At 36.2% G+C, this 25,134-nt stretch overlaps 1 protein-coding gene across 1 annotated transcript in view; it reads right to left on the bottom strand.

Moving 5' to 3' along the window:
- The window catches only part of ITFG1 (integrin alpha FG-GAP repeat containing 1), a 307,089-nt gene that overhangs the window by 259,524 nt on the left and 22,431 nt on the right, over nt 1-25,134 (bottom strand). The window contains exon 6 of the mRNA XM_082711008.1: nt 11,227-11,321. Coding sequence (XP_082567134.1) covers nt 11,227-11,321 — 95 coding nt within the window. The remainder of the gene's footprint in view (nt 1-11,226; nt 11,322-25,134) is intronic.

The following is a 25,134-nucleotide window of genomic DNA, read 5'->3' as shown; positions in this document are numbered from 1 at the left end:
CCCATCAAAAAAAGGGTCTTTGGCATCCTCAGGGATACCCAGACCACACTTTGAAAACTATTGGTTAGGGTTACCACAGCAGAACCACAAAAAAGAGCCAACTATTCAGCTTTTGACCTCCAGAATAGCAGTATTTGAGTCTCCAGCCAGAAAAAAGTACTGAAAGTCAGGCTCTGTTGAGAATGAAAAAGAGTCCTAAATCCCCAGAATTCTATTTACACATTAAAAGCCAAACCTGGAGATCTGAACAAATTTTACTTAAAACATAGGTAGAAAGAACTCAAGCTTGAATGTGAGCTACTAGGGAGGTAATAAGAAGGCTGGGGGCAAAGAGAAGGAGTCAGAGATTGGAAAAAGAGGAGATTCAAGGCCAGTTTCCTTGATCACCTTTCTTGGCCTCAGTCAAGGTTCAACCTGGAGAAGGAAAACACTAAGAACAGAGAAAGTGATGAAGCTGAAGGGAAAGATGAATACAGACCTGCACGCTACTTCCTACTAGAACTCAAGGAGGAGCCTGGCTTGTGAAATGACAACTATGTACAGGGGTTATTCTTAATGACATAAAAGGCAGTGTAGAAGCCTCACCTAGAATTCTCAACACTCCCCTTGACTTTCATTTGTAGAGAAGAGACTTAAGATCATAAAAGGTAGCCAAGTCGAGGGTCACTGGTCCTTGCTTGGGCTAGTATGGTTTAAGTCAAGTGAATCCCAAGACACAATACACTTGATGGACAATCCAAGCCAGAGGGCTCAATGGAAGGGGTGGAGCTTCAGAGGAATCCATTCAAACAGTGAGATTCAAGGCAGAATTAAGTTAGGCGGGCAGACTGAGGCTCTGACCGTTTCAGAAAAGATCAGGAAGGAGTTCCCCAGCTGCCTACTTCAGCAGCAAATGCCAGCAGGGTACCTAGTGTATAAGGGTCATCAGTGTGGTGGTATAAGGACTTCAGAGCAGACACAAAGATCTCTCCTTCCAATTCTTTGAGGACTTATGAACCTATCCTTAGGCTTATCCAGTTGCCACTCAGGCTAGAAGGAGAAATAGGGTAAGTCCTAGAAAAACTGAAAATTTAACTGAAAAATTAAAACCCTAAAGAGCCCAAGATAATTTTAATTGAGAAGTTTAAATTTCCTTTCTCCAATATGTGTCCAAGGCAATAGATTTTAGAGCTTTGATTTTAGAAAACAAATTGGTTGTTTCCCGTGTATACCTATGTTGTAATCTGTTACAATTTCAATGGCAGTATTTATGATACTCTTTTTAAAGTGAGTCATCTTTAATTCAAGTATAATAAATTCTCTGTTTAAATGACCAATGATTGGGACTGTTTCTTTATTTCCAAACCTATAGGAAGGAAAAGATGACCCACATGCTGTATATGGGAGGACACAGATAAACAGTTAAGTACTGGAATTACTGGCAAGAAATAGAAGGAAGCCTGTGCTGCTGAAGAAGGAATCCTCAGGGGCCATTAATAAAGATATAACAAAACTATCAACTAAAACTAAAGACATAATAAAAATATCAACAAGAAAATGCAATTGAAAGATTAAAAAGCACCAAAAATATTTTAAAAACTTGTTTTAAAAAATCTTACACACAAATGGCATTTTCCAAGCATGACAGAAAACTTAAAAACCATGAAAGAAAAATGTGATTAGTAAACATTTAACAATTCTATACGTCCAAAAAATGCTAAGTACAAAGTAAAAAGTTATACAAACACAAGCTGGAGATATGTATAACATATATCACAAAGTAAAAATAGTTTCCTTAAGGTAAAAGATCTTTATGTGGATGGAACTACAGGGTGTTATGCTAAGCAAAATAAGTCAGTCAGAGAAACACAAATGCCATATGATTTCATTCATATGTGGAACTTAAGAAATAAAACAGATGAATATGGGGAAAGGGAAGGAAAAATAAAATAAGATGAAAATAGAGAGGGAGGTAAACCATAAGAGATGCTGAACTCTGGAAAACTGAGGGTTGCTGGAGGGGACTGAGGTAACTGAGTGCTGGGCATTAAGGAGGGCATTTGATAAAATGAGCACTGGGTGTTATATGCAACTGATGAACCACTAAATTCTACCTCAACAAATAATAATACAGTATATATTAACTAAACTGAATTTAAATAATTAAAAAAGATACCAGAAAAAAGAACTTTTGTAAATTTTAAAATAAAAAACTCCAACAAAAAAAGGGACAAAGTATATAAAAGACAATTCCAAGAGAAAGAATTACAAATGGCTAATAACTATATGAAAAGCTGTTTAACATTAGTAACATTTTAAGAAATGCAAATCAAAACAAGGTATGATTTTTATCTATTAGACTAGCAAAAAATGTGAACATATAAAACAACAAATGTCATGCCCACTTTTTCTGTATGCCTGAAATAATCCATAATTAATACATATACACTTCAGAAAATAAAAGATAGAAAATATCCAATGTTGGCTAGAATGAACACTTTCATATACTTTTCATCGGATTGCAATACAGCTTCCGAAGGGAAACTGCAATATTTATGAGAATTAATAATAAAAGTTTTCTATGTTCATTCTAGCTTATCCTTTATTCTCTTCCAAATATTTAAAATATTCTCTGATAAAAGACAGTTAAGGGAAAGAAAAGCATATGTACAACCTTAATTAAAGTTCTGGGAATATGTGATATTCCCATGTTTGCATGCAAATACAGAGATGTATGAACAAAAATGTTTAATGGAGTACTGTTGCAAAAAAAAAAGGAGAAGCATACAAATGTCCATCAAGAGACAGATATTTAGTCAAATTATAGTATCTCTATATAATGGAAGACCCCATAAGTCATTTAAAAAAAACCCAGGTAGATCTATATGTTGCTTATATGTTAATATATCTGAATTAAGATAGATTCACAATTATACACAGAATTTACTTCCTTTAGGGTAAAAATGGGAAGTGTGTATCTGTGCAGAACATTTCAGGAAGGGCAGAGGAAACTGAAAATAGCGGTTGCCTTTCTTTGAACTGTTTGAGTTTCTTACCATAATCACATTACTTTTAAATAATTTTAAAAATATATAAATACACACATAAATAACTGATCAAACAAAAAGAATACTGGATTCATAGCCCTCTGTTCTTATCAATCAAAGAGCTCAGCCATTTCCATAGTCTCAACAAAGCAAAAGACCCAAATTAAGGTTCTGACCTTGAACTGTATTCTCAAGTTCTAAGGTAAAATTGACAATGATTGCTTGCATGTATGTCCCGCCACCCACCGCAGTCTCAAATACATTTTGTCTCAACTCAAATTCACCCATATCAAATCTTCCTAAACCCTCTACTTTGCCATAAAACTGTGTTATTCTATCAATCAAAGGACTTCTACAGTCAGTGGAAACTGACTCATGTACGTATTTTCTAAATAGTCTTCAAGATTTTCAGTTCTTTACTACCTCCAAATATTCTGTATTTCTTAATACATTATTCTGATCATCTCATTTTCTTCAATAATCCACCTGAAGAAAATAATCTTAGAATCTTGGTCCAACCCCCCATATATAGCAGAAATGACTACACATCACTTGGAGTAGACTCTATTACATTCTTTTATTTCTACAGAAGAAAACTCATCTCGTCCCCATTTAGGTGACTGAGGAAAATATACCTGCCTTCAAAAATGAAAAGAAATACCAAAATCCAGGTTCTTGCTATAAATTAGAACCTGCATCAAAATTCAGTTGAGAAAGAAGATATTTACAGGTGAATGACTTGGGACATATGGACATGTGGACCATTCTCTTAACATTCCAAGGACCTGTCCTTGCTCTGGGCCAGATTGTGGGTTCTACTGACTTGCTTCCTTACAGAACTGCTTTCACTAAATTAGGTTTTAATGGTATGTTTTTAGTTTTCATGTTTAGTTTAGTTTAGTTTTTTCTTTTAGAGAGAGAGAGTTTGAGTAGGGGTAGGGGAAAGGGAGAGAGACAGTCTTAAGTAGGATCCATGCCAAGTGTAGAGCCTGATGTGGGGTTTGATCTCATGACCCTGAGATCATGACCTGAGCAGAAATCAAAAGTCAGATGCTTAACTGACTGGGCCACCCAGATGCCTCAAGATTTCATATTTAATTTCAGTTTTGTTTTTTTTTTAAGATTTAATTTATTTATTTGAGAGAGATAGAGAGAGAGCACGAGCAGGGAAAGGGCCAGAGGCAGAGGGAGACGCCAACTCTCCCTTAAGCAGGAAGCCTGATGCGGGGCTCTTTTTCAGGGCTCCAATATCATGACCTGAGCCAATGGCAGACACCTAACTGACTGAGCCACCCAGGTGTCCCTTCATGCTTAGTTTTAATTTTCATTTAGTTTCATGTCTTTTTAGTTTTCACTTTTCAATATAGCTTTAAATAACAGGCAACTGTCAGCAATACATAAGGCAATACACATATGAAACTCTCATATGAAAAAAATTCGATTTCATACTAATTTGAGAAATGGATGTTAAAGGTATAATCAAATTTTTTTTCACTTATCAAAATAGTAATAAACAAAAAGTAATACACAAGTTTTGGGAAAGGTGGGAGAAAGAAGCACTCTCTTAGGTTTCTGAAGGGCAATGTGGCTATGTTTTACCTTAAAAATCTTCACACTTGTTTAACCAGGTTATTTTACTTCCAGGCCCTCCCCTTAAGGAACTTTTCAGAGATGTACACAAAATAAGTACACAAAATAAGTCTCTATTTAGAATAAAAAATGAAATAAAACAAGAAACTACTGTCCAAAAAAAGGATTAAATAAGCTATGTTACAACCATACAATGGATAAAAGTCATTAAAAGCCATGTTTAGGTAATTATAAAAATATCTAATAAAAACATTTAAAAAATATTTGTCATGGGCAACTCAATTACTACATTATATCTTGTCTCCCATAGGAAGTCCCACTTATAACAAGAATTTCTTCTAGAACTAATTGTTTAGCAAAGCTTTATATTTTCTAAAGAATGAGTATAGAGCATATAATGGATAATGAGAAGCATATAAAGCATTTTCTCGGTGGCCAAATTCTTAGCTCAACTGTGTAGGACTCTAGTCCAAGAACAGTGGGGCTGTCTGTCTCTTCCTACTATCTCTCTTGTTATTATACAGCAGTTTGTAATTAATATATAATTACTTTAAATATATTTATATACTTAAACATTTATATATATAAAGTAATATGTAATTATTTATTCTGCCACATAACATGGCTAGACTGGTAGACTCTCCCAGAAAACTAAATGCTCTTTGAGGACTGCAAGCATTTCTTCTCATCCTTGTATTTCACATAACAAAGAGCAGAGGGCTTTGCATGGAGCAGGTATTCAATAACTTTGCTGAAATGATTTTAGCAGCAGAAATAATGTTTTGAAAAACACAGTACTAATAATAACAGTTTTTAATATTTCCCCATGTATTTTAAGCTAACTTTAGAAAGATTACTCAAAGAGATTTTCTTTACTGGTAAAAATAGGATGAAGAACAGAAAGAAATATAAGGTAAACAATTAGGAGGAAGCAAAATGATCTCTGCATAGAGACAATATGAGTTTATCTGTAGAAAACCCTAAAAATTCCACAAAAAGGTGTCAGAATAAATGAATTTAGCAAAATAGCAGGACGCAAAATTACACAAAGTGACTGCATTTCTACACAATGACAATGAAAAATCTAAAAAGGAAATTAAGAAACAACTTCATTAACAATAGGATGGAATTAACCAAGGAGGTGAAAGACGTGTAAAGTGAAAACTAAAAAACATTGCCAAAATAAATCATTAAAAGACATAAAACAATGGAAATATATTCCATGTTCATTGACTGGAAGACAATATTATTAAGATGTCAATATTACCCAAAGTGATCCACAGATTCAGAACAATCCTTAACAAAATCCCAAGGGCATTTTTTGCAGGAACGGAAAAATCCACCCTAAAATTCATAAGGAATCTCAAAGGACCCCAAATAGCCAAAACAATTTTGAAAAAGAACGAAGGTGAAAAATTCAGTTTGATTTCAAAATTTACTGAACAGTTATGATAATCAAAACAGTGTGGTATTGGCTTAAAGTCAAATGTATAGGATACAGAGCCCAAAAATAAATCCTCCTATATATTTTCAAATAACTTTTGACAAGGGTGCCAAGACCATTTCGTGGGGGAAATGACAAGTTTTTTCAATGAATGGTGCTGGAAAAAACCAGGTATCCATGCAAAAGAATGAGGTTAGACTCCTATCTATCACAGTATACAAAAGTTAACACAAAACAGATCAAAGCCCTAAAGAGACAAAAGTATGTAAGTATGAAACTCTTCTGAGAAAAAATAGGGCAAAAGCTTCATGACACTGGACTTGGCAATAATTTCTTGGGTAGACACCAAAGGCACAGGCAACAAAAAAACAAGACAAAAAAATGGGCTTAAAAATTTTTAAAGGGGCGCCTGGGTGGCTCAGTGGTTTGGGCTGCTGCCTTTGGCTCGGGTCATGATCTCAGGGTCCTGGGATCGAGCCCCGCATCGGGCTCCCTGCTCCGCAGGAAGCCTGCTTCCCTCTCTCTCTCTCTCTGCCTGCCTCTCTGCCTACTTGTGATCTCCGTCTTTCAAATAAATAAATAAAATCTTTAAAAAAAAAAAATTTTAAAAACTGGGGTGCCTGGGTGGCTCAATTGGTTAAGCGACCGCCTTCAGCTCAGGTCATGATCCCAGGGTCCTGGGATCGAGCCCCACATTGGGCTCCCTGCTCAGTGGGAAGTCTGCTTCTCCCTCTCCCTCTACTGCTCTGACTGCTTGTGCTCTCTAGCTCTGTCAAACAAATAAATAAAATCTTAAAAAAAATTTTTTTTAAAAAACTGCTGCATCCAGAAACACGTGTCAACAGAGTAAAAAAGCATCCTTAAAATGATAGAGAATATTTGTAAATCTTATCACTGATGAGGAATACTCTGAATAGAGAATAACTCAAACTCAACACCACCAAAAAAAAAAAAAAAAAAAAAAAAAATCCAATTAAAAAATGGACAAAAGACTTGAATAAACATTCTTACCAAGGAGATATGCACATAGCCAATAAACACACAAAAAGATGGTCAACTTTTTTTTTTTTTTTAAGATTTATTTGAGAGAAAGGGAAAGGGAGAGAGAAAGAGAATCCTTGAGCAGACTCCCCACAGAGTGTGAATCATGACGCAGGGTTTAATCCCAAAACCTTAAGACCATAACCTGAGGCAAAACCAAGAATCAGACCCTTAACTGCCTGAGCCATCCAGGCGTTCCACGATGTTCAACATTATTTATCATTAGGGAAATGCAAATCAAAAATATAAGAGATACCACCTTATATCCATTAGGAGGGTTACTATTAAAAAAACCCCAAACAAACAGAATATAACAAATGGCAAGTACATGGAGAACACTTATGCACTGCTGGTGGGAATGCAAAATGGTGTAGCTGCTAGAATGGCAGTTCCTCAACATATATATATATATATAAAAAGAATTACCATATCGGCCTGAAATTCCATTTCCAAAAAACTGTAAGCAGGATTTCTTTTCTTTTTTTTAAATTTATTTATTTGATAGACAGAGAGAGATCACAAGTAGGTGGAGACGCAGGCAGAGAGAAGGGCAAAGCAGGCTCTGCTGAGCAGAGAGCCCGATGCGGGACTCGATCCCAGGACCCTGAGATCATGACCTGAGCCGAAGGCAGAGGCTTAACCCATTGAGCAACCCAGGCACCCCTGAAAGCAGGATTTCTAACAGATGTTTGTGCATCCATGTCCACAGCAGTATTACTCACAACAGCTAAAACGTGGAAATAACCCTAAGTGTCCTTGAATAGATGAATGGATAAGCAAAATGTGGGATACAGAGGAAAGAAACTTGACATATGTTATAACATGGATGAATCCTGAGGACATTATGCTAAGTGAATAAGTCAGTCACAAAATAACAAATACTGTCATGATTTCACTTATTTGAAGTAGTCAGAGTAGTCAAAATCAGAGCCAGAACATAGAATAGGGGTTGCTAGAGGGTGGGAAAAGGGAATGAGGAGTTAGTAATTGGTGTACAGTGTTAATTTTACAAAATGAAATGAGTTACATGGTAGGTCAATATGAGTGTATTTAAAACTACCAAATGAAACACTTAAAAATGGTTAAGATGGCAAGTTTTTTTTTTTAATTTACTATGGCTTTCTTCATTTGAAAATCAAAATAGATTATTTCATAGTTAACGAGTCTAAGTTCAAACTCTGAATATAATAACTTGGTGACTTATTTGATATACATATATACATGTATTTTATATTTATTCTTCACTTCTTTTAAAATTAACATATAATGTATTATTTGTTTCAGGGGTATAGGTCTGTGACTCATCAGTCTTACATAATTCACAGCACTCATCATAGCATATATTCTCCCCAATGTCCACAGCCCAGTCTCCCCATCCCTCTCACCCCACTCCTCTCCAGCAGCCCTCAGATTTTCCCTAAGATTAAGAGTCTTTTATAGTTTGTCTCCCTCTCTGTTTTCCTCTTATTTCATTTTCCCTTCCCTTCCCCTATGTTCCTCTGTCTTGTTTCTCAAATTCCTCATATCAGTGAGATCATATATTTATCTTTCCCTGATTGACTTATTTCGTTTAGCATAATACCCCCTGTTCTATCCACGTCATCGCAAATGGCAAGATTTAAGATGGCAAATTTTAGAAGTATTTGACCTCATTAAAAATAATTGGAAAAAAATTAGGGAGGAGGAACAAAAATCCAGCACTTAACCTGCCTGTCTGAGCTGTACTTGAGGTAACTAAAGAGATAATGATGGAATTTGTCTTTTTTACTAGATAGAAAATTCCAGATAATAATACAGATGAATGACAGATTTAAGGTGCCACAATTTTGGAACTCCTATTGAAATACTGGACATGCTCATAAATATCAATAGCACCTAAAACCATTAAGACAGCATCATAATGAATGGTCCATGCTGAGGAAATCTGAAACTACTGATCAATCTTAACGACACCAAAGAGACAGAATTTAAATCACATGTCTCCTAATGAGCTGAAACAAACAGCAATATCTAGGAAGTATTCTTGACCAAAAAAAAAGAAGTCTCATTCTGATCAAGGTTTCAAATTTAACTACTGGTTTAAAAGAAATACAGAGAACAGAGTCACATGCTAACACCATGAGGATAGAAATGGAAAATCCAGAGTTTGAGACATTCTGTAACACAAAAATGTTTTTTGATTTTCATTTTTTTCAAAGATTTTTACTTATTTGAGATAAAGAGTGAGCAAGCATGTGCATGAGAGCAGGGTGGGGGGTGGTGGTGAAGAGGCAGGGAAAGGGCAGAGGGAGAGGGAGAAGCAGGCTCTCTGCTGAGCAGGGAGCCAGATGCGAGATGTGGGTTTGATCCTGGGACCCCGAGATCATGACCTGAGAAGGTGAAAGCTTAACTGACTAAGCCAGGTGCTGACAGATAATTTTTTTTTTTAATATACCTACGTACCTTGTTTAGCATTTGATTTGATGAAAACATTTAGGAGATAACTGGGACATTTTCAATAGTGAATAAATATTTGAGGATATTAAGAAACTATTGTTAAATTTTTTTAGATATGAAAATGATCTTTTGGATGTTAAAAATAAAAAAGTCCTTATCATTTAGAGATACAGATTAAAATATTCATAAGTGAAATGATACAATGTTTGGAATTTCAAATTGTCTGGGGCAGGAGGGGCTTGATGGTTGTACCAATGAAATAAGATGGGCCGTATGTTGATAATTGTTGAAGCTAAGTTATAAGGTATTTACCCCAAAGATACAGATGTTGTGAAAAGAAGGCCATCTGTACCCCAATGTTTACAGCAGCAATGGCCATGGTCGCCAAACTGTGGAAAGAACCAAGATGCCCTTCAGTGGACGAATGGATAAGGAAGATGTGGTCCATATACACTATGGAGTATTATGCCTCCATCAGAAAGGACGAATACCCAACTTTTGTTGCAACATGGACGGGACTGGAAGAGATTATGCTGAGTGAAATCAGTCAAGCAGAGAGAGTCAATTATCATAGGGTTTCACTTATTTGTGGAGCATAACAAATAACATGGAGGACAAGGGGAGATGGAGAGGAGAAGGGAGTTGGGGGAAATTGGAAGGGGAGGTGAACCATGAGAGACTATGGACTCTGAAAAACAATCTGAGGGGTTTGAAGTGGCGGAGGGGTGGAGGTTGGGGTACCAGGTGGTGGGTATTATAGAGGGCATGTACTGCATGGAGCAATGGGTGTGGTACAAAAATAATGAATACTGTTATGCTGAAAATAAAAAAAAGAAAAGAAAAGAAAAAAAAGAATAGTGTATCACATTATTCTACTTTTCTATGTTTAGAATTGTTCATATTAAAAAAATTTGTAAAAAACCTCTGAAATTTTTAAATTATAAGCTAAATACTTTTCTTACAGTTAAATTTAGAGCATTTATTAGTCAATAATTTTTAAATGGAAAAGGAAAGAAACATTAGGCAACAGGTATCTAAATTATCATGAATTTTTAAGTGGAGAATCCAAATTTTGATGTGGTTAACAAACAACAAAAGCAACTAAAGGTTATTTATTATATCCGGTGCTTTTTTTTTTTTTTTTTAAAGATTTTATTTATTTGAGAGAGAGAGAACAGGAAGGAAGGGCAGCGGGAGAGCAGGCTTCCCACTGAGCAGGGAGCACAACGTGGGCTCGATCCCAGGACCATGATCTGAGCCTAAGGCAGACCCTTAACCAACTAGGCCACACCTCTACGTCCAGTACTTTTATTTTTATTTTTTTTAAAGGTTTTATTTATTTATTTGACACAGAGAGAGAGAGACAGAGATCACAAGCAGGCAGAGAGGCAGGCAGAGGCAGAGAGAGAAGCAGGCTCCCCGCTGAGCAAGGAGCCCGATGCGGGGCTCGATCCCAGGACCCTGATCATGACCTGAGCTGAAGGCAGGGGCTTAACCCACTGAGCCACCCAGGCGCCCCCATCCAGTACTTTTAAAGTGTATCTAATATCACGTACTTCCTTATAACCCTTTAACATTTTGGTTTTACCATTCAATTCAGTAGGATATGATTACTCTGAAAAGAATAAATAAAATCTTGTAATTCTTTGGCAGTTCAAAAGAAATATTTTACATTTATGTGTAACTTACCTGCTGTAAAATCTGCAGTCAGATCAATAAACGCATGAGAATGTGGAATTCGCATTTTACTTTTAGTGGTCAATGCAGGATGCCAGGATAAATTACTAAAAAAAAAAAAATAATAATAATTTTCTTAAGGCAAATATCAAATAAGCATTGTTTTAAAATAGAAAATCCTCTGTTGCAAGGTATTTTTAAAATGTATTGATTTTTGTTGAGATATTTCTCATACCATAAAATTCATTCTCTTTGAGTATACAGTTTCACGCTTTTTAGCATAGTCACAGTTTGCAAACTTCACCACTATCAACAGAAAAATTTCTTTACCTCAAAAACAAACCCTGTATCCACTATTTACTACCCATTCTCTTCTCCCTCTTGCCCTTGGCAAGTACTAATTTGCTTTGTATCATTATAATTTCCCTACTCTGGAAATTAGATATAAATGGAATCATATATGGACTTCTATGTCAGGTTTTTTTCACTTAGAATATAATTTCAGGTTCATGTATGTTGTAGCATATGTCAGTACTTCGATCCTTTTAATGGCTGAATAATAATTCACTATATGGTTATGCTTTTTGTTGATTCATTTGTCTTTTTAAAAAAAGATTTTATTTATTTATTTGACAGACAAAGATCACAGTTGGCAGAGAGAGAGAAGCAGAGAGAGAGAGGGGGAAGCAGGCTCCTTTTTGAGCAGAGAGCCCGACATGGAGCTTGATCCCAGGACCCTGAGGTCACAACCTGAGCTGAAGGCAGAGGCTTAACCCACTGAACCACCCAGGCACCCCTATCCATTTATCTTTTGATGGACATTTGGCTTGTTTCCACTCTTGGCTATTATAAATAATGGTGCTATGAATATTTATGTACAAGTTTTTATGTGGACATATGTTTTCAATTCTTTTGGGTATATATCTAAGAATTGCTGGGTCACATGGTAACTATATATTTAGCTTTCTGAGGAACTGTCAAACTATATTCTAAAGTGGCTTCACCATATTATGTTCTTAACTAGCAATGTCAGAGGATTCCAACATCTCTGTTTCTTTGTCAACACTTTTTATTTATTGTCGCTTTGTTTTATTATAGTTATCCTAGATGGTGTGTATCTCATGGTTTTGACTTGTATTTTCCTGATGGCTAATGATGTTAAATGTTTTAAGTGTATATTGGCCACTTGTACATCTTTGGAGAAATGTCCACTCAAATCCTTGGCTTATTTTTAAGTTAGATTTTTATATATAATGTTTTATTTTTAGGTAAAAGTTCTCACATTCTGCACATTGGCTTTTCACTTTCTTGAGAGCATCCTATGATGTACCAGAAGTTTTTTCATGAATCCTATTCTTTTTTAGTTGTTGTTGTTGATTGTTCTTACCTCTTCTTATCTGTCATATCTAGGAATCCATTTTAAAATCCAAGTTCATACAGATTTATCCATATGCTTTCTCCTGAGAATTTTATAGTTTTAGCTCTTATATTCTTCAATTCTTTTTTAAGAATAAGAAAAAATGATTTAATATTATCATAAATGTTTTTTCTAAGACAATGAAGAATGATGATTATCTCTTATGAATATTAATTCCAACATTTTGAGCCAAAGAATAAATTTAGAATCTTAAACCATATATCAAAAATTAACTCAAAATGGACCAAGGGGCTAAAACTATAAAACTCTTGTATGAAAAAATACGGGAAAATCTTCATGACCTTGGAGTTGGAAATGGAATTTTAGATATAATACCAAAAGAATTCAACAAGAGAAAAAATAGATGAATTAGATTCATCAAAACTAAGAACTTTTGTACATCACAAGATACTATCAAGGAAGTGAAATGAGAATTTCATAGAATGGGAAAAAGTACTTGCAAATATCTTATGTCTGACAAAGGTCTAGTATCTATCCATAAAGCCTTTACAATTCAACAATTAAAAAAACCTAATTAAAAAGTGGGCAAAGGACTATATCTAAGAACATACACAAATGGCTACTAAACACATCAAAGGACGCTCAACATTGTGAGTCATTAAGGAATTATGAAAGAAGACCTTAATGAAAAACTACTTCACAACCATAGGATGGCAATAATCAAAACCAAAAAAGAATAAGTGTTGGGGACGAAGTGAATAAACAGGAGATTTTATACACTACTGCTGGGAATATAAAATGATGCACCGCTGTGGAAAAGTCTGGCAGTTCTTCAAAAAGTTAAACATAGAATTACCACATGACCCTGCATTTGTATACTTAGGTATGTATCCAAAACAGTTGAAAACAAGTATTCAAACAAATACTTGTACATGAATACTCTTCGCAGCACTATTCACAATGGCCAAAACCTGGAAATAACCCAAATGTCCACCAATGGATGAATGGATAAACAAGATGCTATTCATACAATAAAAATATTTTATAGCCAAAAATGAAAATACCCTAAGTACTGATACATGGCACAACATGGATGAACCTTAAAACATTATGCTTTGTGAAAGAAGCCAGACATAAAAGGTCACATCCTGTATGATTTCATTTAGATGAAATACCAATGATAGGCAAATCCATAGAGAGAGAAAGCAGATTTAGCGGTTGCCAAGGGCTGGGGGTAGGGGGAAAGGGAAAGTGATCGTTTAATGGATACAGAGTTCCCTGCAGAAATGATGAAAAGCTGCTGGAAGTAGGTAATAGTCACAAAACATTGTGAATATACTAAATATCATTAAATTGTACACTTCATATGGCTAATTATACATTATGTAAATTTTGTTTAATTATAAAAAACAATCATAAAAAGTTTTCATATATCCTTCATTCAGTTTCCTTTAATGTCAACATCTAATATAACCATAGTACAATTATCAAAACCAGGGAGGTCACACTGGTAAATTATTATGAACTATAGAAGAGCGAGCAAATTTAAATAAAATAATTTCTCAATTCATCATCAGTAGAACACACTCCATTGTCAAAGTCATTGTCATTTATCAAGGCCCTACTTTGCTTTTCTTAACTGGTATCCAAGTACCCTCTTCTCAACTAAGAGCACTTTTTAAGATGTAAGCTCCTCTGAGGGACCCGACAGAGGCTCAATAGGTTAAGCACCTGACTGTTGATTTTGGGTCTGGTCACGATTTCAGGGTCATGGGATTCTCTTTTCCCCTTTTCCATGTGTCTCCCCACATGTTCAGGCACACGCACTCTCTCTTAAAAAAAAAAAAAAGATGTATGCTCCCCTGGATATCCTGATTCATAGATATTTCTATCTACATAGTCTAATCAGGATATGGCTCCCATATAGTGGCTGAAATGAAATATGGTCTAATTAGCAAATACTTGCTAGACTGCATCATAGTATCAAGTAGCATTTCTTATTCTTCTCTACCTCTAGTTAGAGCATGCTATTTTTTTTTCCCACAATACGATGTTCCAGTGAAATATATGTCATGTCCAAAGAGAAATTTAAGGCTAATTAATAAGTCAAACTTAATTATCAATATATCATCTAAGTGATTGGATAGCAAACAAGATTTATTTGGATTTGGTTTTAATGTGTTGGGAAAGCAGAGAGAAACAATTGACTAATTTTCTCTTGGCAGGTGGAGTCTGGGAAAAAGAAGAAGCATTCATCAGGAGAAAATTTTCCCTACACAGAGAGTCCATGTTCTACAAACAGTAACTTCTTCCCAATATCCTCATACACACTTTTTAACATACAGTAGGCCTCATCTGTTGCCTCACAAGACAGTAAAAACAAAATTAAGCAATGTTTGTATAACCCAATTTTATTATTTTAACGAAAATCCCAAAGTATAAGGTTATGACCATAAAATATGAAAGTGAGACACTGTATTCAGCATTCAGTGTAAGGTAATTCAATGCCAAGCATTCATGTCGTGTTTTTCTTTCATACTTCACAAGGTTAGAAATGCCTAAAATAATTTCAATCAAGTCCAATTTAGTAAGACCAGTTCATTCTTTTTAATTGAGACCATTTATTCACAGGTTCTTTAAATTCTGAGCATTAAAGTATTTTTAATTACTAACAAAATAATCAGAGGCAGGCTAGAGAGATTCTACAAGAAGTTTAACCCAAAGTCATTTCAGAAGAGTTTCCTAATGTTCCCAAGAAATTTGTAATTATAGGCCAAAAGTGAACTAAAAAATATAAGCTGCTACAGAATTGAGCTCAATGAGGTTAATCATGTGGTTGCCTTTAGTTACTACCTGAGAAATTATTGATTTCATTCCTTAAAAATCTTTTTATAAGTTTGCTTTGAAATAAGTTTTAGTTAGAATTCTAGAAAACTTAAACTAACTCTTAGAAACTACTTGACAAAAATAAAGAATTTAGAAGAGCAATAAACCAAAAGTGATAAAGTGGCAGACTAGGGGCCAAATTCAGCATAACAATGTGTTTTATTTGGCTCATATATTGTTTTAAATATTTTGCATTCATTGGTAAAAAATAAAAAATCAGATTTCACAAAAAAATCTTCTTTCCAGCTTCTCTTGAAATACTAGTTCTGGTAACCAACTGGCCCTTTTCAGACACAGCTATAGTTCCTGTGGGCAGCCAAAGTCCCCACATTTCCAAACTGCTTCACTCACTTTGGTTTCCCCTTCAGGGTCCCTTTAGACATTTGAGTTTGCAACTCCTAACAAAATATTAATTATAATCTTCCTTTCTGGAACTCTTCCAATCAATATTCAAGGTCTTCACAGTACTTTAACTTTTATACTTGTTGCCTATACTCTGTTAAATTACAGTTATGTCTCTTAACTGATCCTTATACTTTCTAGTGGTAGAAGGGGATAGAAGGGAAGAGCTATTATTTCTTTTTGTGATGCATTTTGAGATAGTTGAAAATTTAATGTATATACAGTTGTATATCAAAATTTTATTTTTTAAAAATTTAAAGTTGAAAATAAAATTCATTTTCCTCTACCTTTACTGTTGTTCTTTGTACACAACAGTTTTTCAATAAGAAGCAACAGAAACCATCTTTATAAGCAACTGTATTCAAATAAACTATAACCTTCTCATATACATGCTCAAATCCATTTGAAGGCCAAGGTCACAAACTGTTCTCATTACAAAGGAAGAAAGAGCAGAGATGAAAAAATGGGCAGTTCTGAGCCATGTTGAGTCTATTTGTTGACATTTCTTGACCTCTATAGAAAATTCCAATTATTAGCTACCCACCACCCCGCCCCACAGGAAACATAATTATGTCAAGGTGTTCTAATTTGTGAGCACCATTACCCTTAATCTCAAAGAATAGCATTTATCAAAGGATGAATTTAAATGTAATTAATGTCAACTGTAGCTTTTGGTTGCCTATGGTAACTGCTCTTTGAAATGACTGATAATCCACCTACTTTTCAACGATCAGTCTATAATGAATTATCATTATTTTAGATATCCAGATAAAAGCAATTACCAGGAGGAGATGGATTTAGTATGCTTTTCTAAGCTCTCTAATTCTTTAGTCCACTGGTCTTCAAACATTTTCACTCAGATAGGCCCTAAAGGAATTTTTAAAAACTATGTATCCCTTTCCACATTTAAGATCCCTTCTAAAAAAATAATCTAAATATTTTCATCAGTTTAAACTGTTATCAAATATGTAATTTTCAAATCTCTTAGAATTATTAAGATTGTAAAATAATTGTTCTTAAAAAAGTGTACCCAGTGGACTATAACTACCATACTGAGTTTTTACCCACCATTATCCACACACAAAAACTGCATGAACAAGACTGCTAGAAAAGATGGGGGAGTAGGAGGACCCTAAGTTCACTTCATCTTACTTATACAACTAGATAACACTCACATCAGTATAAATAACCCAGCAAATGACCCAAAGATTGGTAGAACTACAAAACTAAATATAAGGAGGCCACATCTAAGAGGGTAGAAAGGCAGAGACAAAGTAGGGAGCCAAAGGTGGGGAGCTAAACAGACCCACAGGACTGTTCACAGGAGGGAGGGATACTGTAGAGAGAGAGACTCTCACAGTAGGTAGACCTCACAGGGAAGACAAATCTCCCTCACCATTTGGCTTTGAAAACTAGAAGGGCCAAATTTCATGAGTTCTTACAACCAGCAGGACTTAAAACTTGAAACTTTCAAAATCACTGGGTTCCACTCTCAGGGAGCCATAAATTGAGAGAAAATGGAGTTACTGCCCTTAAAGAGCACAATAAACAGTTTGAGGAGATACAGCAGTAGTTTGAAAAGTGCTATGGTCATACTGGAGGGGAACTGGTCTATACTAATCTCAGAGTGTGTGCTAGAGGGACAGGCTTCCATGGAAGAATTTTCTAGGAACAAAGAGATTGGCAGGTGGTATTTCCCTCCCCTGCCTCCCAGCATAAATACATGTACATCTGTGGGAACCAGTGCAGTGCCAACACTCCAACCTAACTTGCTTATACTGCAAGTCCTGCCCTGGCAGAACCCTTCCACCAGAGGACCTGAGCAAACCTTGCTAACACTGTGCACTCACCTCCACATACTTTGTGGATCCACCCCCTCCAAACCAGCTGGTCTTAATACTGGCAATTGCAGCTTCCTTCCTGCAAAAGACCTGTTCGTAAACCTTTCAAAAACTGCAGGTCTGATCTGACAAACTATGCGGATCCACACCTTCAAATATGCTGTTGGGTAGAGCACATTCAGAACAATGCCAAGGGCCTGGCAGTATGCAAGCAGCCGCAACAAAGCCCAGAACAACTCCAAAGTAACTCTTTCCACAGAAAGAGGGAAAGATAACCACACATGTTAGTCAGACTATGGACGCAGCCATGGGCTGGGGCAGACAGCTGGTCTGACCACAGATCCCACTCACCAACTGAAGCTTCTCAGGGGACGACACAGGGAAGGTACTCTGCAGTTTGGTGCTACTGCATCTTTGACAAATGGCTGGTCTGACTCAACTCAAGCCCAAGGCAACCTCAGACTGGCCCATTAGCAACACAGGGACCAAATACTGCCCAGCACAGGCAAAGAGAACCATTGCAGATGACTGGACTGAAGGCAAAAGCCAGCTCAGCCAGAAAAGGAGGGTATAGGCAACACACATAGGAGATACTCCTGAAGTGTCAGGTTCTGGTGAACAGGGGACACAGCAATGCAGGGCACGAAATGATCTTTTCTTCATAAGGCCATAACTTTCAAGAGCAGGAGATGTAGCTAACACTGTTAGCACAGAGAAACAGACCACAGAGTTAGACAAAAAGGAGACAGAGGAATATGTCCTGAAGGAAAGAACAGGACAAATCACAGCAAGAGATAAAAACAAAACAGAGATAAGTAATATGTCTGATAGTGAATTTAAATTAATGATCATAAAGATACTCACTGGGTTTGAGAAAAGAGTTGAGGACTTTAACAATGAGACAGAAAATATAAACAAGAACCAATCAGAGATGAAGAACCAGTAACTGAAATGAAATATACATTAGAAGGAATCAATAGTAGACTAAATGAAGCAGAAGAATGGATCAGCAACTTGGAGGACCAAGAAATGGAAAGGAATCAAGCTGAATAGGAGAGAGAGAGAAAAAATAACACAAAATGAGAATAGATTTAGGAAGCTCAGCCAACACCATCAAATGTACTAACGTTCCCATTATACCAATCCCAGAAGAAGAGAGAGAGAAGGGGGCAATTTTATTTGAATAAATAATAACTGTAAATTTCCCGAATGTGAGGAAGGAAATACATCCAGACTCAGGAGGTGCGGAGACTTCCCAACAAAACCAACCCAAGGAGGTCCACACCAAAATACATAATAGTAAAATGCCAAAAAGTAATGATAGAGGGAGAATTTTTAAAGCAGAAAGAGAAAAAAGTTATAAGCAAAAGAAACCCCATAATGGTATCAGCTCATTTTCAACAGAAACTTTGGAGGCCAGAGGGAGGGGCATGATATATTAGAAGTGCTAAATGGAAAAATCTTCAGGCAAGAATACTCTATGTAGCGGCTGGTCCAAGTGCAGTCGTGTTTACATTAATTGATCACAACCAGTTACAGATTCCTTGGGGCGTCTGGGTGGCTCAGTGGGTTAAGCCTCTGCCTTTGGCTCAGGTCATGATCTCAGGGTCCTGGGATAGAGCCCTGCATCAGGCTCTCTGCTCAGTCGGGAGCCTGCTTCCCCCTCTCTCTCTGCCTGTCTCTCTGCCTACTTGTGATCTCTCTCTCTCTGTGTCAAATAAATAAATAAAATCTTAAAAAAAATACTCTATGTAGAAAGACTATCATTCAGAATAGAAGGAGTGATCAATAGTTTCTCAGACAAATTAAAATCAAAGGAATTCATGACCATTAGACCAGTCCCACAAGAAATCTTAAAGGAGACTCTATATGAGAAAAGGACAGAACATAAATAATAAATAAGAAAAGTAGGAAACACAAGAGCAGAAAAAAAAGTATACTGTAAAAATCAATCAAGGGACTCACAAAATAGAAGCTTGTAAATTATGATACTATATACATAAAATGTGGGGAGGTGGGGGACAGGAGCAAAGATGGTTCAAACTTAAGCGATCATCAACTTAAAACAGATTACTATATGCACAAGATGTTACAGACAAACCAGTTGGTAGTCACAAATCAAAAACCAGTAATGGATATATAAAAAATAAAGGGAAAGGAATGTAAGTGTACCACTATAGAATGCCAACTAACCATGAAAGAGAACAACAAAAGAATTAGAACAACAAACAACCATAAAACAATGTGGGGATTCACAGTGCCAGAACAGATAAAACCTGACTTGTATATGCCCCCCTGGATGAGGCCCATTGAAAAGCAAAAGAACACTGGGCCTCCTCTCAAGTTTCTTGGCTGAATGTGGCCAGATTCTTACTATGGCTCTAAGGTTTCATCCAGGGAGTACATGCTTAAGTGCAGGCATCTGTAGTGGTCCTGTACCTCACTAACTCCTTGCCTTGCACGTGGTGTATTAATTAAACTCACAATAAAAGCAGAGACAGAACTTGGCTCAAGGCCTTTCATCACTAGAGCATCTGGCTGCCAGGCCTCTCCTTTCTCCTACTAAGCTTTTGGGAGTAATCCTTTCATTCACTGTCTCAGGGTTACAAAATAAGTAATAAAATAAGGACATAACTATCAATAATTACTTTGGATATAAGTGGACTAAATGCTCCACTCAAAAGACACAGGGTGACAGAATAGATATAATATAAGACCCACCATTATGGTGCCTACAAGAGACTCATTTAAGACCTGCACACTGAAAGTGAAAGGATGGAGAAGCATTGATGATGCACATGGAAGTAAAAAAGCCAGGGGAGCAACCCTTATAGTGAACAAAATAGACTTTACTTATTTTTTTTTAATATTTTATTTATTTATTTATTTATTTATTTAGATTTTTTCAATTTATTTATTTTCAGAAAAACAGTATTCATTATTTTTTCACCACACTCAGTGCTCCATGCAATCCGTGCCCTCTATAATACCCACCACCTGGTACCCCAAACTCCCACCCCCACGCCACTTCAAACCCCTCAGATTGTTTTTCAGAGTCCATAGTCTCTCATAATTCACCTCCTCTTCCAATTTACCCCAACTCCCTTCTCCTCTAACACCCCTTGTCCTCCATGCTATTTGCTATGCTCCACAAATAAGTGAAACCTTATGATAATTGACTCTCTCTGCTTGACTGATTTCACTCAGCATAATCTCTTCCAGTCCCATCCATGTTGCTACAAAAGTTGGGTATTCATCTTTTCTGATGGAGGCATAATACTCCATAGTGTATATGGACCACATCTTCCTTATCCATTCGTCCCTTGAAGGGCATCTTGGTTCTTTCCATAGTTTGGCGACCGTGGCCATTGCTGCTAGAAACATTGGGGTACAGATGGCCCTTATTTTCACTCCATCTGTATCTTTGGGGTAAATACCCAGGAGTGCAATTGCAGGGTCATAGGTAAGCTCTATTTTTAATTTCTTGAGGAATCTCTACACTGTTCTCCAAAGAGGCTGCACCAACTTGCATTCCTACCAATAGTGTAAGATGGTTCCCCTTTCTCCACATCCTCTCCAACACATGTTGTTTCCTGTTTTGTTAATTTTGGCCATTCTAACTGGTGTAAGGTGATATCTCAATGTGGTTTTAATTTGAATCTCCCTGAGGGCTAGTGATGATGAACATTTTTTCATGGGTCTGATAGCCATTTGTATGTCTTGATTGGAGAAGTGTCTGTTTATATCTTCTGCCCATTTTTTGATATGTTTGCCTGTTTCGTGTGTGTTGAGTTTGAGGAGTTGATTATAGACCCTGGATATCAACCTTTTGTCTGTACTGTCATTTGCAAATATCTTCTTCCATTCCGTGGGTTGCCTCTTGGCTTGATGACTGTTTCCTTTGATGTGCAGAAGCTTTTGATTTTGATGAAGTCCCCAAAGTTCATTTTCGCTTTTGTTTCCTTTGCCTTTGGAGACATATCTTGAAAGAAGTTGCTGTGGCTGATATCGAAGACATTACTGCCTATGTTCTCCTCTAGGAGTCTGATGGATTCCTGTCTCATGTTGAGGTCTTTTATCCATTTTGAGTCTATCTTTGTGTATGGTGTAAGAGAATGGTCGAGTTTCATTCTTCTACATATAGCTGTCAAGTTTTCCCAGCACCATTTATTGAAGAGACTGTCTTTTCTCCACTGCATATTTTTTCCTGTTTTGTCGAAGATTAATTGACCATAGAGTTGAGGGTCCATATCTGGACTCTCTACTCTGTTCCACTGGTCTATGTGTCTGTTTTCATGCCAGTACCATGCTGTCTTGGTGATCACAGCTTTGTAATAAAGCTTGAAATCAGGTAACGTGATGCCCCCAGTTTTATTTTTGTTTTTCAACATTTCCTTAGTGATTCGGGGTCTCTTCTGATTCCATACATATTTTTGGATTATCTGCTCCAGCTCTTTGAAGAATACCGGTGGAATTTTGATGGGAATGGCATTAAAAGTATAGATTGCTCTAGGCAGTATAAACATTTTAACAATGTTTATTCTTCGGATCCAAGAGCATGGAATGGTCTTCCATCTTTTTGTGTCTTCTTCAATTTCTTTCAAGAGCCCAGGACCTGACGGATTCCCTGGGGAATTCTACCAAACTTTCAAAGAAGAAATAACACCTATTCTCCTGAAGCTGTTTCAAAAAATTGAAGCAGAAGGAAAACTTCCTGACTCTTTCTATGAATCCAGCATTACCCTGATCCCCAAACCAGGCAAAGACCCTACCAAAAAGGAGAATTTCAGACCAATATCACTGATGAATATGGATGCTAAGATTCTCAACAAGATCCTAGCAAACAGGATCCAACAGCACATTAAAAAGATTATCCACCATGACCAGGTGGGATTCATCCCTGGGCTACAAGAATGGTTCAACACTCACAAATCAATCAATGTGATACAACAAATTAATATGAGAAGAGAGAAGAACCACATGGTCCTCTCAATTGATGCAGAAAAAGCATTTGACAAAATCCAGCATTCATTCCTGATTAAAACGCTTCAAAGTATAGGGATAGAGGGAACATTTCTCAACTTCATCAAATCTATCTATGAAAGACCCACAGCAAATATCATCCTCAATGGGAAAAAGCTTGCAGCCTTCCCGTTGAGATCAGGAACAAGACAAGGATGCCCACTTTCACCACTCTTGTTCAACATAGTATTAGAAGTCCTAGCAACAGCAATCAGACAACAAAGAGAGATAAAAGGTATCCAAATTGGCAATGAAGAAGTCAAACTCTCTCTATTCGCAGATGACGTGATTCTTTATATGGAAAACCCAAAAGACTCCACCCCCAAACTACTAGAACTCATACAGCAATTCAGCAACGTGGCAGGATACAAAATCAATCTACAGAAATCAGTGGCTTTCTTATACACTAACAATGAAAATACAGAAAGGGAAATGAGAGAATCGATTCCATTTACTATAGAACCAAGAACCATAAGATACCTGGGAATAAACTTAACAAAAGAGGTAAAGGATCTGTACTTGAGGAATTACAAAATAGACTTTAAAACAAAGACTGTAACAAGAAACAAAGAAGGACACCATATAATTATAAAGAAAACAATCTAACAAGGTAATATAATTGTAAATATCTATGCATCCAACCTGGGGGCACCCAAGTACATAGAAAAGTTAATAACAAACATAAAGGGACTAAATGATAGTAATATAATAATAGGACAGGACTTTAACACCCCACTTACATCAGTGAACAGATCATCTAAAGAGAAAATCAACAAGGAAACAGTGGCTTTTAATTGCACATTGGACCACATGAATTTACTAGATGTATTCAAATATTCCATCTTAAAACAGCAGAATACATATTATTTTCAAGTGCACATGGACCATTCCCCAGAATGTATCACACGGTATGTCACAAAACAAGTTTCAACAAACTGAAACAAGTTTCAAAATATTGAAAAAACAAAGTCATGTATCTTTTCTGACCACAACTCTATGAAATTAGAAATCAACCACAAGAAAAAATATAGGAAGAGCAGGAATACATGAAGTTTAAATAACATGCTACTAACAATGAAGGGGTCAACCAAAAAATAAAAGAGAAAAGCAAATACACGGAGACAGAGTGCCTGGGTGGCTCAGTCAGTTAAATGTCCAACTTTTGGTTTCAGCTCAGGTCATGATTTGAGGGTTATGAGATTGAGCCGTGTCAGGCTCCACCTGCTTAAGATTCTTTCTCCCCACCCCCTCTGCTCCTCCTTACTAAAAAAACACATGGAGACAAATGAAAATGAGAACACAATGCTCCAAAATCTTCAGGACACAGCAAAGATTTTCTAAGAGTAAAGTTTACAGCAATATGGCCCTACCTCAAGAGGAAAAAACAAACAAACAAAACCCAAAAACTCAAATATACAACCTAATCTTATACCCAAAGGAGTTAAAAAAGTACAAACAAAAACCCAAAACCAGAAGAAAGAATATAATAAAGATTAGATCAGAAATAAAATAGAAACTAAAAAAGCCAACAGAACATATCAATGAAACCAGGAGCTGGTTCTTTCCAAAGATCAATAAAATTGACAAAGCCTTAGGCAAACTCATCAAGAAAAAAGGTGGGGGGGGGGAGAGGGAAAGAGAGAGAGAGAGAGAGAGAACTCAAAATCAGAAATAAAAGAGAAGAAATACTAACTGATACCAAAGAAATACAACCTATTGTAAGAGAATACTACAAATAATTATATACCAACAAACTACATATTCTAGAAGAAATGGATACATTTCTGGAAGTCTACAACCCCCTAAAACTTAATGAGGAAGAAATAAAAAGTTTGAACAGATTACAAGCAATGAAATTGAATCACCACTCAAAAAACTGTAACAAACAAAAGTCTAGGACCAGACGGCTTCACAGATGAAGTCTACCAAAAACTTAGAGAAGAGGTAATATCTATTCTTCTCAAACTATTAAAAAAAAATAGGAAAGAAAATTTCAAAATTCATTCTATGAGGCCAGCATTACCCTGATACCAAAACCCCATAACAATGCCACTAATAAAGATAACTATCGGCCAATATTCTCGATCAACATAAATGCCAAAATTCTCAATAATAAATACAAGAAAACAGAGTCCAACAAGACATTAAAAAAAATCATTCATCATGATCAAGTGGGATTTATTCCCGGGTTGCAAGTGTGGTTCAATATCCACAAATCAATCAATGTGATATATGACATTAACAAAAGAAAAGATAAGAATCATATAATCATTTCAATAGATGTAGAAAGAGTATTTGACAAAGTACAACATCCATTCGAGACAACTCTGGACAATGTAGGTTTAGAGGGAACATACCTCAACATAATAAAGGCTATATATGAAAAAAACC

Source organism: Mustela nivalis, assembly GCF_964662115.1.
Source record: "Mustela nivalis genome assembly, chromosome: 18".
Taxonomy (NCBI): Eukaryota; Metazoa; Chordata; class Mammalia; order Carnivora; family Mustelidae; genus Mustela; species Mustela nivalis.
This window is presented reverse-complemented; position numbering and strand designations above follow the sequence as displayed.